This window comes from Capra hircus, chromosome 5 (genome assembly GCF_001704415.2).
Source record: "Capra hircus breed San Clemente chromosome 5, ASM170441v1, whole genome shotgun sequence".
Lineage (NCBI taxonomy): Eukaryota > Metazoa > Chordata > Mammalia > Artiodactyla > Bovidae > Capra > Capra hircus.
The window spans coordinates 34,506,499-34,522,544 of NC_030812.1; the positions used below are offsets into that span (position 1 = coordinate 34,506,499).

General features: G+C 38.5%; 1 protein-coding gene across 2 annotated transcripts in view; it reads right to left on the minus strand.

Annotated features, from left to right (window-relative positions):
• Positions 1 to 16,046, minus strand: part of ANO6 (anoctamin 6) — a 233,530-nt gene that overhangs the window by 82,926 nt on the left and 134,558 nt on the right. For both annotated transcript variants that reach the window (XM_005680057.3, XM_018047899.1), the window contains one exon: positions 9,765 to 9,893. In XM_005680057.3, the coding sequence (XP_005680114.3) occupies positions 9,765 to 9,893 (129 nt within the window). The remainder of the gene's footprint in view (positions 1 to 9,764; positions 9,894 to 16,046) is intronic.

Here is a 16,046-nt window from a genome sequence, read left to right on the forward strand (position 1 = left end):
AAGAAGATGTGATACACACACACTTGTGAGCTCAGATGCACACACACACACACGCTCACAGTGGAATGCCACTCAGGTGTAAAAAGAAAGACATGTTTCCATTTGCAACAACTAGGACAGACCCACAGATTATTCAGTTCAGTTCAGTCGCTCAGTCGTGTCCGACTCTTTGCGACCGCATGAATCGCAGCATGCCAGGCCTCCTTGCCCATCACCAACTCCTGGAGTTCACTCAGACTCACGTCCAACGAGTCAGTGATGCCATCCAGCCATCTCATCCTGTCTTCCCCTTCTCCTCCTGCCCCCAATCCCTCCCAGCATCAGAGTCTTTTCCAATGAGTCAACTCTTCGCACGAGGTGGCCAAAGTACTGGAGTTTCAGCTTTAGCATCATTCCCTCCAAAGAAATCCCAGGGCTAATCTCCTTTGAACGTTTTAGTTGTTTCTAATTTTTCACAACTATGAAAATTCTTGTAGAATAAGTTTTATGTATCTTTCTCAGAGTAAAGTCCTAGATGCAGAATTGTTGAAAAGTGCATGCAACTTTAACTTCTTTAATAGATATTGCTGTACTGCCATTGAGAAAAAGTTATACTATAGCGTATCCAATTTTAGTTCTTATTTAGTTCTTTACAAAGACCTTCTAAGATATTTACCTGATATCTCTTGATAATTGGCAGATCTTGGAGTTGGTTTATAATGCTCTCTGTTTTATTACTAACTATAAATACTTAAATACTTGAACCAAGGAAAGGGCATTTTTATTTGCTTAAAAATGTTAATATATCACCTTGGTGTTACTTTAATAAGACAGTTCTTGTTATTTCCCTTTGGCATGGCAGTTCACAAAGAACTAGTGGAATATGTTAAAAATTGATCAAACCAGTTTTCTTGGTTTGTCAGGTAGCTAAAGTAAATTAGCATATGTGCTATATTTGTCAAACAGGAATATATCAGGAAAAGACTGCTTACTTAAGAAAAGATTGCTTAAATCTATTTAATATGAGATCATCAGCTTTACTGCTATGTAGAATTTACACTTGGATAAGTAACCGTGTTCCTGACATTTAAAAAAAATTAGGGTAGAGCTGTCTTCCATGTTAAAAATGAAAGAAAATTAATATTGCATATTGAATGACATACTCATTGCTCAATAAATATTTGCTGAATAAATGAGTATCTGAGGCCACACAATTTTTAATTAAAAATTATCTATGTACCTTATTGGAAACCGTACAGGTAAGAACCTAAACCTATGTTTATAGTCTATGATGTGTATTCGGCAGCACAAAATGACTCAACCAGACTCACCGGCTCTGAAAAAAGCCCAGTCATATACTAGATTATGTTGTAAGTTCCTCTGTCTCTAGGAGAGTAAATTCACTGGCACTGTAACCTGGATCTCTCTCTTTCTTTTCAACCTACTTCTAGCAAAGCCAAAGAGACTATAATCATTGAGGATCTATGGACATCACAAAAAGAGGCAGATGATTCTGCTACTGTCAGTGGAGAATGGTACTTGGGGTTCAGAGTAGAGAAGGATAAGAACACTTATCCCACCCCAGAAACTGAAATTTTATTCATACCTCTTATGGGAGGTTAATAAAGCTGTCAGAGAAATAAAGAATAAAGCAATCAAAATCACAAAGGACAGACTGGCGTAATTAAGGCAGCTTTCTGTCCCCTAAGCACCTGAGATTGCACATCTCATTGGCTTAATAAAGTCATTGTTGGGAAGGACTTGCTTGTGAATTATACAGTAATAAAACAGATTTTAAACACCAATTTCTACCATTTCCTTTATGTTGCTCTGCTTTTATGCATAAAAACCAGGGGTTGCAATGTCTAAGAAGATTGCTAAATACACTCTGACGATAATATATCAGCATAAATCAGTTGAGATTAATGAAATAGATTTACTTCAAATATTCTTCCAGCTTTGTTAGGCAAAATACTGACACTGCTCTCAATGTCCTTTTCAACTTGCCAATCTTTGTTATGTCTATGAAGTTGGGTAAGAAGTAAACCAAAGGTACTTAATTTGTGCAAAAATATTTCTTTCTAATTACTCAAAGTGCTTCTTACTTGGTAAGGTCTGGTAAGCAGGAATAAATTATTTAATTGGGACTTAAATTCACGTGTTGTTGATAAATATTGAATGTTAGAGGACTGATTTAGTAGGTGACATATGTTCATGAGCAGACAGAAAACAGACCAGCATCCTAAATGATAAGCATAGAAAGGAAGTGAATATGTAGCTGACGCTTATTTCCAACTTTTCTTTTTAAATTAGCATTTTTGGTGTAATTATGAAAATAAATAAATGGTAACATAAATTTTTCAAGAAGGAAAAAAAATCACCTGTTATCAATCCACTGCTAGGATAACTACTGTGAACACTTCAGGGCAGCGTTTTCTTCCTGCTTATATGAACAACCTGAAGTGCCCTAATTAAAACGCAGATTCTAGGGCCTCTCTTCTCTACATTTTGGCTCAGTACATACAGGATGGGCCTGGATAATCTAGTTTTAACATGCAAAGCAGACTATTCTTATCATCGGGCAAGTTAAAGATTTACTATTTTCTTTTTTCCCCTAAACTTTAAACTTTTTATTGTGTATTGAGGTTTAGCCCATTAACAATGTTGTAGTTTTGGTTGAACAGTGAAGGAACTCAGCCATACATATACATGTATCCATTCTCTCCCAAACCCCATCCCATCCAGGCTGGCACGTAACAATGAACAGAGTTCCATGTGCTATACAATAGGTCCTTGTTGGTTATCCATTTTAAATACAGCAGTGTGTATGTGACCTTCCCAAAGTCCCTAACTATCCCTTCCCTCCCACCAACCATAAGTTTTTTAGGAAATACTATTTTCTTAGAGCATATCTTTCCTGTGCACATAAGCAAGCTTTTCTTTTATGATTATTTATTTTCTTCATGCCTGTTCTGTTTGAGAATTTGGTATAGTTGACGTTGCCCAGCTGTTTATCCTTTTACAGAAAGTGAGACACAAGTACCTGTAGGTCCAGGGCAAATGACAGCTTCTTCATTCAAAACTAACTCAGAAGGACTAATCTGGAAAAGGATTTTTCTCTTCTCCACCTCTTTCTGAGATGAAGTGGAATAAACAGATTTTACTTTTCAGAATTTCACTGTCCTCTGCATTTGTCTGTTTTTAAGGATTGGGCCCAAGGACACGTCCCATTTTGGAAATATGAAGCAAGCTTTGGATTCACTTCTCTTGTGCTGAGTACGCAAAAATAAAACCAAATACGCTTATACCAGCAACACATCTTGTAGTTTTAATTTGAAACTGCTGATTCTAACTTAATTTATTCCTTTTAACCTACAATCTTAGTTTAAGCAAGTAGAGTGTAAGGGAAGGAGATAAAAATATGAAGAACTTCCTGCTTTAGTTTAAAAGATTAAGGAGTTAAAGCCAAACCTGATTTCAAATCCAAAAACAAAAGACAGAACACCTGCCAAAAGTTCTCTGAGGAGGTGAAGCCACCCAACAGGAGCTGTCACCATCACTTCACCCAGCGTAATATTTTCCATGGACTATTTGTGGCAAAAATGTCATTTTTAGGAAATTTTTAATACTATTCTTCATAATCCCCTTCTGCCATCCCTTTATTTCTTCAATTTGGAGAATACAAGTCAATGTTAAGTCAACTCAATCACACCTTCTCCTTTACGAGACTCTATGGGATAAATTTCTTTCTGGGGGATCTTTAGACCAGGAAGATTATATTTCTTTTGAAAAACCAGTTTGGTTTTTATTGTGCTGAAACTTTAAACCATGGTGTTGATAACATCCTCTATTTTCTTTGGCTACTAGGAAACTCAAGAGGCAAATTTGCAGTTGAACTCTAATTTCTGAACAGGACTTTATGGTTAATAACAGGTAATTTTGCTTATTACTTTGATATATAGCTTCATTTTATTTTTCTGGCTTTTACATTTTTGTCACCATGATCAGTTCGGTTCAGTTCAGTCACTCAGTTGTGTCCAATCTTTGTGACCAGGCTTCCCTGTCCATCACCAACTCCCAGAGTTTACTCAAACTCATGTCCATTGAATCAGTGATGTTATCCAACCATCTCATCCTCTGTTGTTCCCTTCTCCTCCTGCCTTCAGTCTTACTCAACATCAGGGTCTTTTCAAATGAATCAGTTCTTCGAATCAGGTGGCCAAAGTATTGGGAGTTTAAGTTTCAGCATCAGTCCTTCCAATGAATATTTAGGACTGATTTCCTTTAGGATTGACTGGCTGGATTTCCTTGCAGTCCAAGGGGCTCTCAGGAGTCTTCTCCAACATCACAGTTCAAAAGCTTCAATTCTTTGGTGCTCAACTTTCTTTATGGTCCACTGGAAAAACCATAGCTTTGATATCCTTATCTAATTACTTTTATTTATGTTATATTCTGTATGTGACCTCAAGTACTTTTTAATGAATTATAAATAAACTATGTTATAACATAGTATTAACATAAGTAGAAAGCTAGTGACTATAAAAATGATACATTGCATATTAAAACCAATAATGAATGATGTTTGAATATTCTATACTGTTAGCTATCATCTTATTAGCTACAAATAATCATATACTTTATGCACATAAGACTTACTGATAAAGCAATGATACAAAGAAAGCACATTTGATAAAATTTAAAATCCAATTATAAAAACTCATAGCAATATCAACTAGAAGAGAACTCCTAACTTTTTAAAAGAAAACTACCAAAAATTTATAGCAAATGTGTATTTAATGATGAAATTTTAGAAACACTTGCACCAAACTCAGGAACAATACAGTGGTGACTACTATGTGCTGCAGGTTTTATTCAAGAGGTCTTAGCCATACCATCTGGACAAGATAACAAATGAAGTATAAGAAAGGTACGGTGAAGCTGTCAGTTGGAGACAATATGGTTTTCCTTTGAATAAACTTAAAACAAGCATTAGAAACTATTGGAACTAAAAAGTTTCTCAATGTAACTAGATCTTATAAAAAAATCAATAGACTTCTTTCTTAACACAAAATACTAAATCACAAGCAAAAAAAATTTTTTTTAATTAAATGTGTCTGACAACAGCAACAAAAATGTAATATAATAGTTAATAAAAATGTATAAGATCCTCAGACATTATTATAAAACTTTACATACTAAAGTATGTAAAATCTTAATAAATGGACTGGTACACTGTGTTCATTTTATTAGAATTTTCTGGTGAACTTTTAACCATTTCCCAAGGGATTTCATCTAGCTTCTTTGTAAACCGTTGCAGCCTCATGATAACTCATATAAAACAATGGATAACAGTTTTAAAAGCTCAAGGGATCTATAACCAATTAGTCAGTTGTTTCACATTATTTGAAGGTTTGGATGTAATTTAACTTAAACACTTATTTTTTGGAAAACTTCTTACTCTGTACTCTCTACTGGCCAGATCCACCAAAGAATTCTTAAGGTCTGATATACAAGATAAACTTATACTTCCATAACTTTTCATCAACTTCCAGGAAATATTTTTTCTATCAACTTTCAGGGATGGATTCTGCTGATAAAAAAGCATTACATTCAGGATGACGTATACTGTTCTTGTGCTATCTAGACTTTTCTATTCTCTTTATCATCATCTGCATTATATCATTACTTAGTCATAAACACATCTGTTTAGAAGGGAGGCCAAGTGTCAGACAAAACGAAATTCAGAACAGGTCAGTTATGTCACCCACTAGGAGTTCTAGATAAGCGAAATGGAAGAAAGAAGAATGACGAACAAAACTGAGCAGGAAGAGTTGGAGGAATATATGGAAACATGTTTCATTTAAAACACTTTTGCTCTTCACAATATGGTGCAAACTTATTTAGATATATTTTAACCATGAGATCTGCCAGGCATTGCTGGCTGCCTATTCAACAGTCATCTTCCCCTTCTTCATTACCAAGAAAAGCTGACGGTTTTTCAGATACCAAGTGATCAGATGATTTAGGAAAAGAAAGGCTAGTCTTGATTAGTCTGTGCTAATGATGGTAGTTTCATTCATCTTGCCAGTGGTTGACAATCAACAATGAAAGGAAGTCTGCCATTCGAGGGGAGATTTCTTCCCCTTTCTAAAAGAGGGCCGAAAGATAGGGCATTCCTTCTTACTGCCACTGATGTCTGGAAACGCAACAAACATGAAATGAAGTGAAGACAGTTTAAGAACAGCCAACATTTGAGGATGGCAGGGTGGAAGGATATAATGAAGCTCGAGTCCTGATGATCCCATTAAGCCAAAAAATTATCTAACTCAGAACTGCACCTATCTTCGCACTATTTCTTAAATGAGAGAATTATTATTTCCTTTCAGCACTTAAATCATTATGAGTTTGGTTTCCCTGTTACTTCCAGTAAAAGACATTCGAACTGATTCCATGCCATGGACAGCAGTATGGCCTAAACAAACACTTATTCTTGGAACAACTTATAATCAACCCCATTGGTAATATAGATGGTTTATGCTTTTTCAAGGGAGGTGTGAGATTCTGAGGTATTTTCACTAATACAAGTGGACAAAGTTCTATGGTATTTGGAGGTTTGGCTAGAAAAATAATTTCTCTTTTGCTCATATGCAGATGTAGACTATCACTCCTGTATGTTTTTGATGCTCATGGCACTATCAGTTTTATCTTTCTCTACCTCTAAACAAGAATTTAACAACACTTTTTAGATCAGCCCCTGGCAAAGTCAACCTTGGGGCTGTTTTAGGAAATCAATGTGATTTAGACATAATTTTTTTTTTTCCCTCAAAGAAAAGAGAATTTTGAAATTGCCTTTCCTTGGCATTGTCCTAAATTCTAAATACGGCTTGACAGAGAGCGTGATGGAACTTGCAAATGATTTTCCAATTAATAAAACTGTGATTCCCAAGCTGAGCTTCAAATTCTACTAGAATCTAAATTAAGTAACATGTATAAATAGTCTCAAAACACTTAAAAGCATAGCTTATAAACACCAACATCATGGTACATCAACCCATGAGTTCATATACAAAAATTAATGATGTTTTTTTTTCCTCTTGATTTATGAAAGTTACTTCAGCACCTTTGTTTCTGTATAACTCAAATGCAGACCTTGTTAATAATGTAATTAGCTCTAGGCTCCTTTACCATGGGAGAGAAGCCCTTGTATAAAACTAAAACTGTTTCCTCTATACTGTAATGGATTAGGTTTGTTTAACTTACTTTATATAGTGCTCAATTCAGTTCCATCAGCTTGAAGGTGAAGGTGAAGTCGCTCAGTCGTGTCCAACTCTTTGTAACCCTGTTGACTGTAACCTACTAGACTTCTCCATCCATGGGATTCTCCAGGCAAGAATACTGGAGTGGATTGCCATTTCCTTCTCCAGGAGATCTTCCCGACCCAGGGATCGAAGCCGGGTCTCCCGCATTGGAAGCAGACGCTTTAACCTCTGAGCCACCAGGGAAGCCATCAGCATATGGATGCCTAATAAATATTTGATGATGACCCTGACTGCACAGAAGATATCTTAGTGTTCACAGGAAAATGATAAAATACTCTAAGCTAGTTTAGTGACAAAATTATATAATAACCAGAGAGTGATGCCTTTTCATACCAGTGTATACCCCAAATAAAAGAGAAGTTACAAAAATTAACATCTATTATCTAACCTGTGCTGAAAATTTATGTAGCATCTCTATACTATTTTATTCAATCCTAAACATAATTATCTGGACTAGGTATTGAGATTCCTACTTTCCAGAATTTAAGATGCCTCTGGTTGTATGGTGAGCCAATACTTTATGTGCCAATAAAAATTCATCCAATGAAATTATGATACACTTTTTTAAAGATGTACCCTGATTTCAGAGATGTCAAAATGTAAAAATAAAAGGCATCTCCAAATAATAATAAAATATGAGACTGATAAGAAAATTCATCCAGCTCACACAGTTAGCTGGAAACTGTGGCAAAGACAAGCCGCTGATGTCCAAAAGTTAATGCTTCCCGTCCACAGCACGGAATTCCTACTGAGAAATGTCTGTCCAGCCAGAAACTATGCTTTCCACCTTCCGGAGTTCTGACCAAAAGAATGTGAACCCAACTGATGATGTCAGTTCCAACCCAGACAGGTAAAGAAGCATGAGTGTAGTCTTCATCCTCTCCCTTATTCTGTCTACCATTTACTGATGCCCAGAGTGATCTCAGAAATGACCTGCTGAATATGGCAAAGCCTTTGTGTCAGCCCGGGTTCCTCAATGACTGCAAGCAACAAAGCCCTGCCCATACCTCCAAGACACTGTGCCAAACAGGGACGCCATGACTGACTCGAGCCATAAGTGAACTTTTATTTTATTAAGTCACAGTAATTCTAGGCTTGTGTTGCCTCAACTAGAATTACTCCAAACACTACAGTGGTGGAATCAGAATCTGAATATCAGGTTCCAAAAGCTGGGCTCATTCTAAGACACTACGCAAATACAAGCCTCCCTCCAAAACTACCCTTTCCCAAACAAACAAAAACATAATAAAAAGGACTGTTTCCTCATTTCAGGTAGGTTTCATCCGTGGTTTGAAAAATTAGACAGAAATCAATAGATTTAAGGATGACATATTTTAGAGAGAAAGCCCAGAGAGGGACAGATTAAAGTTGTGTATTTGTAACAGCACAAATGTGAGAAAAAGCAAAAACAGAACGAAGAAGCGATTTTCAAAGTGGGTAAAAGTGACACACGTGTATACTTTCTTTTTTATCTTGTTTTCGTCTGATGCAGTTTGATAAAGAAGTTCCAGGAAGTTGTTATATATTTAGCAGGTTAAATGGCTTAATATCTTGAGATAAAGATGGCCACATTACCTGAAAGAGCCTGATGCAAAGGAAGGGTAAAGTCTGACTGGCAATGAATGAAAGGGAAAGGATGGGAAGAAAGTGGGAGACGTCAAGAGCATGCGTTCGTGATTCAAGACCAGACTTTGAATTGTTCTTATGTTAGAGTCCATGAACTTGGGCAATTGTTTACTCTAAGGGCCAATTTTGTTATCCAGAATGGTATGAAAATAAAAGGCACCTTATAGGTTGTTCTGGAAAAGACCCTCATGTTGGGAAAGACTGAAGGCAAAAGGAGAAGAGGGTTGCAGAAGATGAGATGGTTGGGATGGCATCACCAACTCAATGGACATGAATTTGAGCAAACTCTGGAAGACAGTGGAGGACAGGGAAGCCTGGCGTACTTCAGTCCATGGGGTTTCAAAGAGTCAGACACGACTCAGCGACTGAACCACCACCACCACCACAAGGGTATTCTGAGAATTAAATGAGAACATGCACGCAAAATATACAAACCATCCATGAGTTAGCATACCCTGACACTGGTTGGTTGTTATTATCCTTGTTGCCATTATTTATTATTAGCTTCCTTTCATATCTAGTTGCAAATAGCCAAGTGTGCTTTTAGTATAAATCTCTTTTACAGATAGAAAGGGCAATTCCTTGGAAGAAAATCTGCCTTCAGCTTAAGAGCCTGAGGAAGTTTCTGTTTAAAACTCAAAAAAAAAAAAAATTTTTTTTAATGTTTTTTGTTACCATGCCTTGAGGGAATGATGAACAGAGAAAATATGAAGGGATGCCTGACTCGATATTGCAAACACCAGTTTCACTTCATTGCTTACACAAAAACAGCAGTTTATTTTTTTCATTTTATAATATTATAAAGAATAAAAATAAAAGAAAATAGGATAATAAACTTACTCTTTGTTTTTCATTTGAACCCTTTTTATTGGTCTCTTTTCTACTTTCATCTTCATACACTAGAACAAAGTCAATTCTTCGCTGACCATCATTGAAATAGAGGGAGTCAGGTTTTCCATTAAATTCTTCCTGTGTGGAAAAGAAAGATAAATTTTAATATAGCTTCTTGAAAAGTGTCAGTTCATAAGCGCTTATTTTGTAGCTTTAATAGGTACATCAGCATGTTTACAGAAAATGAGAAATACATGCTTTACTCGTTACTTTACCAAGAGGGCATGACCAACGTGATCTTTGCAAGCATGGTCTGTTCTTGCTGAAACAAAGTCCTTGAATTGAGCAGGTTAGCATTATTCTTGGAGAGGGAAATGGCAACCCACTCCAGTGTTCTTGCCTGGAGAATCCCAGGGACGGGGGAGCCTGGTGGGCTGCCGTCTATGGGGTCGCACAGAGTTGGACACGACTGAAGCGATTTAGCAGCAGCAGCAGCAGCAGCATTATTCTACAAATATATGGGGGAATATCAGCATTCTGGATTATCCCAGAATTATTCCCACAACGACAAGAAAAGGAGTTTCAGGTTTGGAAATAAACACAGTAACCAGAGATGCCTATCTGAAGGACTAAAGTTCTTAAAACAAGAGAAAAAATATCTAAGGCATAGCACTGTTTATGAAAATCTCAGGGCTTCCCCGGTGGCTCAAATGGTAAAGAATCTGCCTGCAATGTGGGAGACTCAGGTTTGATCCCTAAGTTGGGAAGATCCCCTGGAGAAAGGAATGACTTCCCACTCCAGCATCCTTGCCTGGAGAATTTCACAGACAGAGAAGCCTTGCAGGCTACAGTCCATGGGGTACCAAAGAACTGGACACGACTGAGGGAATGCCTGCATCCTACCTATGTCATATTATCTAACCTTTTCATCAATTTTCATGACTTCTCTCTGAACCACATCACTTTATAAAAAGTATCATTTTATAACCTTAAACAAAAGCCAAAAAATGCTTTGATACACACAAAATACACAGCAGTCGTTGGTATTTGTCCCCAAATCCACACAAAATACCCACTCACTCCTAGCAAAAAACAAACAAAAATTCCAGCAACAATAGCAAATAAATGAGCCTTTAATTTGGAGCTTAAAAGCCTTATGGTGTAAAAACAAAGTCATAATGCCAGAACAGCTCTAATACAGCTTAAAACAATCTCTTACCATATGGATTTGGATAGAATTGTTTTATTTGCTCTAAGGAAAGACTTGAGTTTGTGTTTCTCACATAGCTGGTCAAGATGCTAATGTGAATTTTGCTTTAGAGTTGAAATACTCTTTAACTAAGTAATAATACTTTCTAATCTTTCAAGTTTACTTCCATTCAAAATTCATGCGAAGGTAGGACTTTGCAGTCACTTGCTGAAACCACTTAATTACTGCTGCTGCTGCGTCGCTTCAGTCATGTCCAACTCTGTGCAACCCCAGAGATGGCAGCCTACCAGGCTCCCCCATCCCTGGGATTCTCAAGGCAAGAACACTGGAGTGGGTTGCCATTTCCTTCTCCAATGCATGAAAGTGAAAAGTAAAAGTGAAGTCGCTCAGTCGTGTCCGACTCTTCGCGACCCCATGGACTGCAGCCTACCAGGCTCCTCCGTCCATGGGATTTGCAGGCAAGGGTACTGGAGTGGGGTGCCATTGCCTTAATTACTGCTGCTCCTAAGTTGCTTCAGTCGTGTCCGGACTCTGTGCGACCCCATAGACGGCAGCCCACCAGGCTCCCCCATCCCTGGGATTCTCCAGGCAAGAACACTGGAGTGGGTTGTCATTTCCTTCTCCAAAGAATGAAAGTGAAAAGTGAAAGTGAAGTCACTGAGTCGTGTCCAACTCTCAGCCACCCCATGGACTGCAGCCCACCAGGCTCCTCCATCCATGGGATTTTCCAGGCAAGAGTACTGGAGTGGGGTGCCATTGCCTTCTCCAGCCTTAATTACTAAGTGTGATTTATTCTCTGCACTCAGCATCATTTAGTACATAAATCACCTTATTTTACCACAACCACTTTCTCATTTTTGTCACACTTTGGATACGATGTGTTTTTCTGCCAAATGTATACAATTCGATGGGAAAGCCCAAGTGGCTCAGTGGTATAGAATCCACCTGCCAAGCAAGAGACATGTGTTTGATCCCTGGGTCGAGAAGATCCCCTGGAGAAGGAAATGGCAACCCACTCCAGTATTCTTGCCTGGAAAATCCCATAGACAGAGGAGCCTGGCAGGCTATAGTCTATGGGGTTGCAGAGTTGGATACAACTTAGCAGCTAAACAACAACAACAAATACCACCTGCTACTTGTCTTTCCTTTCTTCTTTCTTACCACAGAGCATCTGAAGATTGTTAACAGTATTTGCAGTTCCTTTCATTCAGCAAGATATTTCACCAGCAGAATGCACTCTGGCAATGTAAGCTAACTCGCAGCACTTCACTGAGGTTGCATTTGACTAGGGACCTTCACTATGGACAGTGTGACCTGGCCTGAGACCTTGCCCAGCCAGGGCACTGAGGGACCACAGAAATAGACACATCAATGACCAAGGCTGAAGCCCCTACTCAAGTCTTTTATTTGCAATTTCCGGTCTTTAAAATTGGTAAACTTTGAGAGTCTTTAAAGTTATACAAGACACAGAAAACAAGATTATGGTCACCAAAGGGGAAAGGGTCGGGGGATAAATTAGGAGTTTGGGATTGACATATATACACTACTATATTTGAAACAGATAACCAACAAGGAGCTACTATAGAGTACTGGGAACTATACTCAATGTTTTGTAATAACCTATAGCAGAAAAGAATCTGAAAAGAACATACACATATATGTATAACACGGAATCACTGTGCTGTACACCTGAAACTAACACAACACTGTAAATCAAGCATACTTGAATTAAAAGCATAAGTTAAAACTGTATTTTTAAAAAGTTGTACAAACATGCCAAGGCCTGTCTTTTTTCATTTCAGCAATGGAGTCCTTGAGGCCCCTATCTTCAATTTCTCTTTCTTTCACTGAAGATGTTACTACTGGTGACAACCTGGGCAGTTACTAGAGGAAAACTGTGTGTAGAGGGAAAAACTATGAGGCCAAGAGGAAGTGGTGTAGGGTGGAACACATTCACAAAACCCTGGCCATCATTACAGACGTCTGAAACATGTACAAAAGCAGCTTGTGCTCTGGAGCCCACGTTCTGCTGCCTTTCCTTGGTGGCATCCGCAGGACCTCACTGAAGTCAGGTTGTTAAGAATGACACATGGAAAGAGAACTATGTCTGCATGGGGCCCCTGGCATTCCTCCCTGCGCGGCCCTCACTCAGCTACACATGTTGGTAGCCTGCTACCAGATAATCCGGTCTGCAGGCATGTCTCTTCTGCATGATAGAAGACCAGGGCCCTTTGTTGGAGGAAAACCCCACTGGCTTGGCAAAAGCTGCCTGTGTGAAATAACTAGGTCAGACTCTGATATGGTATTATTAGGATGCAAGCCTGGGGGAAAGGTGCCAACTCTGTACTGCTGTGAAATCCAGGTTTCCCATCTCTAGGCAGAAAACAACTGGGAAGAAGGGAGAAACAAAACGCTGGGCTGGAAAGCATTCCTAACAAAGAAGGAAACTGTCCCACATCAAAGAGGCTGACCTATGAACACATCTGTGCTGTATAAAAAAAAGGCTGGATTGTTTTAAGTTATAAGTTCCACTATAGGCCTGACTCATCCAACAGGTATTAAAATGACAGAAAACTAAAAACCAAAACAACCCTCTTCTAAAGTTTTGAAGTAAAGTTTCAATAGTTTCCTAGGATAAATACTGATCATCTTAAACAACTGATTAATCAGAAATGGATTATTCTAGTCCTGACTCTCGAGGTCAACTCAAAATTTGATCTTTAGTTTTTTTCTACCAAGTCAAATGGCATCAAGGTGAAATACGAAAAAAAAAACAAAAAACCCAAAACCCTGAAACAATCTTTCCAGTTCAGCAGCTTCAGTTTAAAAACACTTTAGCAGATGGTTTAAAATTTATCAGGTCAAATTATCTTAGAGATCAGAGCTTATGTATGGGTACTGATTTCTCTACCAGTTCAATCAGTCACTCAGTTGTGTCCAACTCTTTGCAACCCTGTGGTCTGCAGCACGCCAAGCTTCTTTTTCCATCACCAACTCCTGGAGCTTGCCCAAACTCATGTGATCGAGTCGGTGATGCCATCCAACCATCTCATCCTTGGTCAGCCCCTTCTCCTCCCACCTTCAATCTTTTCCAGCATCAGGGTCTTTTCTAATGAGTCGGCTCTTCGCATCAGATGGCCAAAGTATTGGAGTTTCAGCTTCAGCATCAGACCTTTCAATGAATATTCAGAGTTGGTTCCTTTAGGATTGGTTGGTTTGATCTCCTTGCAGCTCAAGGGACTCATGTCTTCTCCAATACCACAGTTCAAAAGCATCAATTCTTTGGCATTCAGACATCTTTATGGTCCAATTCTCACATTCAAACATTACTACTGGAAAAACCTTAGCCTTGACTAGACAGACTGTTGGCAAAGTAATGTCTCTGCTTTTTAATATGCTGTCTTGGTTGGTCATAGCTTTTCTTCCAAGGAACAAATGTCTTTTAAGTTCATGGTGGCAGTCACCACCTGCAGTGATTTTGGAGTCCGAGAAAATAAAGTCTGTCACTGTTCCCCCATCTATTTCCCATGAAGTGATGGTACCAGATGCCATGATCTTCAAGTTTTGAGTGTTGAGCTTCAAGCCAACTTTTTCACTCTCCTCTTTTACTTTCCTCAAGAGGCTCTTTAGTTCTTCTTCACTTTCTGCCATAAGGGTGGTGTCATCTGTATATCTGAGGTTATTGATATTTCTGCCTGTGATCTTGATTCCAGAATGTGCTTCATCCAACCATGATGTACTGTGCATATAAGTTAAATAAGCAAGGTAACAATATACAGCCTTGACGTACTCCTTTCTCTATTTTGAACCAGTCTTTTGTATATGTCTGGTTCCAACTGTTGCTTCTCTACCAGGAAGCTTATTAATTTTTATGTTTATCAGAGTAACTTACTATTACCCTAAGGGTCTTAGGCAAACGTCTTCAATGTCAAAAAAGTCAAGAGTCTCTAGTTGTTGCCACTTCTTTTGTCCTGGAAAAATAACGAATAAACTTCTGATTACAGTTTGGGGTCTATAATATGCTGTATCTGTTCATAGCCATTGCCTTCTCTGGTCCCAAGGATACTAGATTCCCCCAATTTAGGATTCATTTACTCATGTGCAGCAATCTGGCCCAAAGCTGTAAAGACTGCAATGGTTAAAAATACTAGCCATGCTCATTTGTCATTATATCAAAATAAACAAAAAGCCAACCAGCCAACCATTGCAGAAGAATGCCCCGATCACCTCTGTCTTAGGTTGTTAGCACTCATAATTTATGCTTGGGAAGAAGAAAAGACATGCTTGTTCTGAGCAAGGGGTGAGCTAAGAAATACGGTCCTGGAAAAGCAATGTAGGAGAGAAGGGATAAGAAAGGTCAGGTATGATGTACCCAAGTGATTCTTTCCAGGTCTCCCTGCTCTTAGCTGGCTTCTTTCCTCCTTTTATTTGCAGGGCATCTCCTAGTGGTTCAGACAGTAAAGAATCTGCCTGCAGTGCAGGAGACCCAGCTTTAATTCTCAGGTTGGGAAGATCCCCTGGAGAAGGGAATGGGAACCCACTACAGTATTCTTGCCTGGGAAATCCCTGGACAGAGGAGCCTGCCAGGCTACAGTCCATGGGGGTCACAAAGAGTCTGACCCAACAGAGTGACTAACACTTTCACTACTTTCACTTTCCTTCAGTGGAAGAGCCTTTGGGCCCTTTAACCAAATCGGGATAAAACTGTAAGCAGCAAAACTACTCTACCAAAATCTGTGGCTTCAACCAAACTCAGGCTAAAAAATATTAAAAGAAAATTCCAGAAAGTTCCAAAAAGCAAAGCTTGAATTTGCCATGTGCTAGCAACTGTTCACATGCTATGTAGATTGTATCCACAGCTACTGACAAGGCCTTTACATTGTACTAGTATCATAAATAATCTAGAGACGATAAAAAGACATAGGAGGATGTGCACATGCTATATGCAAATACTATGCCATTATATATAAGGGACTTGAGCATCCAAAGATTTTGGTATCCACAGGGGTCAAACCAGTCCCCTGTGATTACCAAGAAACAACTGAAATTACTTGGTAGGAAAACTTCTCAAGTAATCTCAG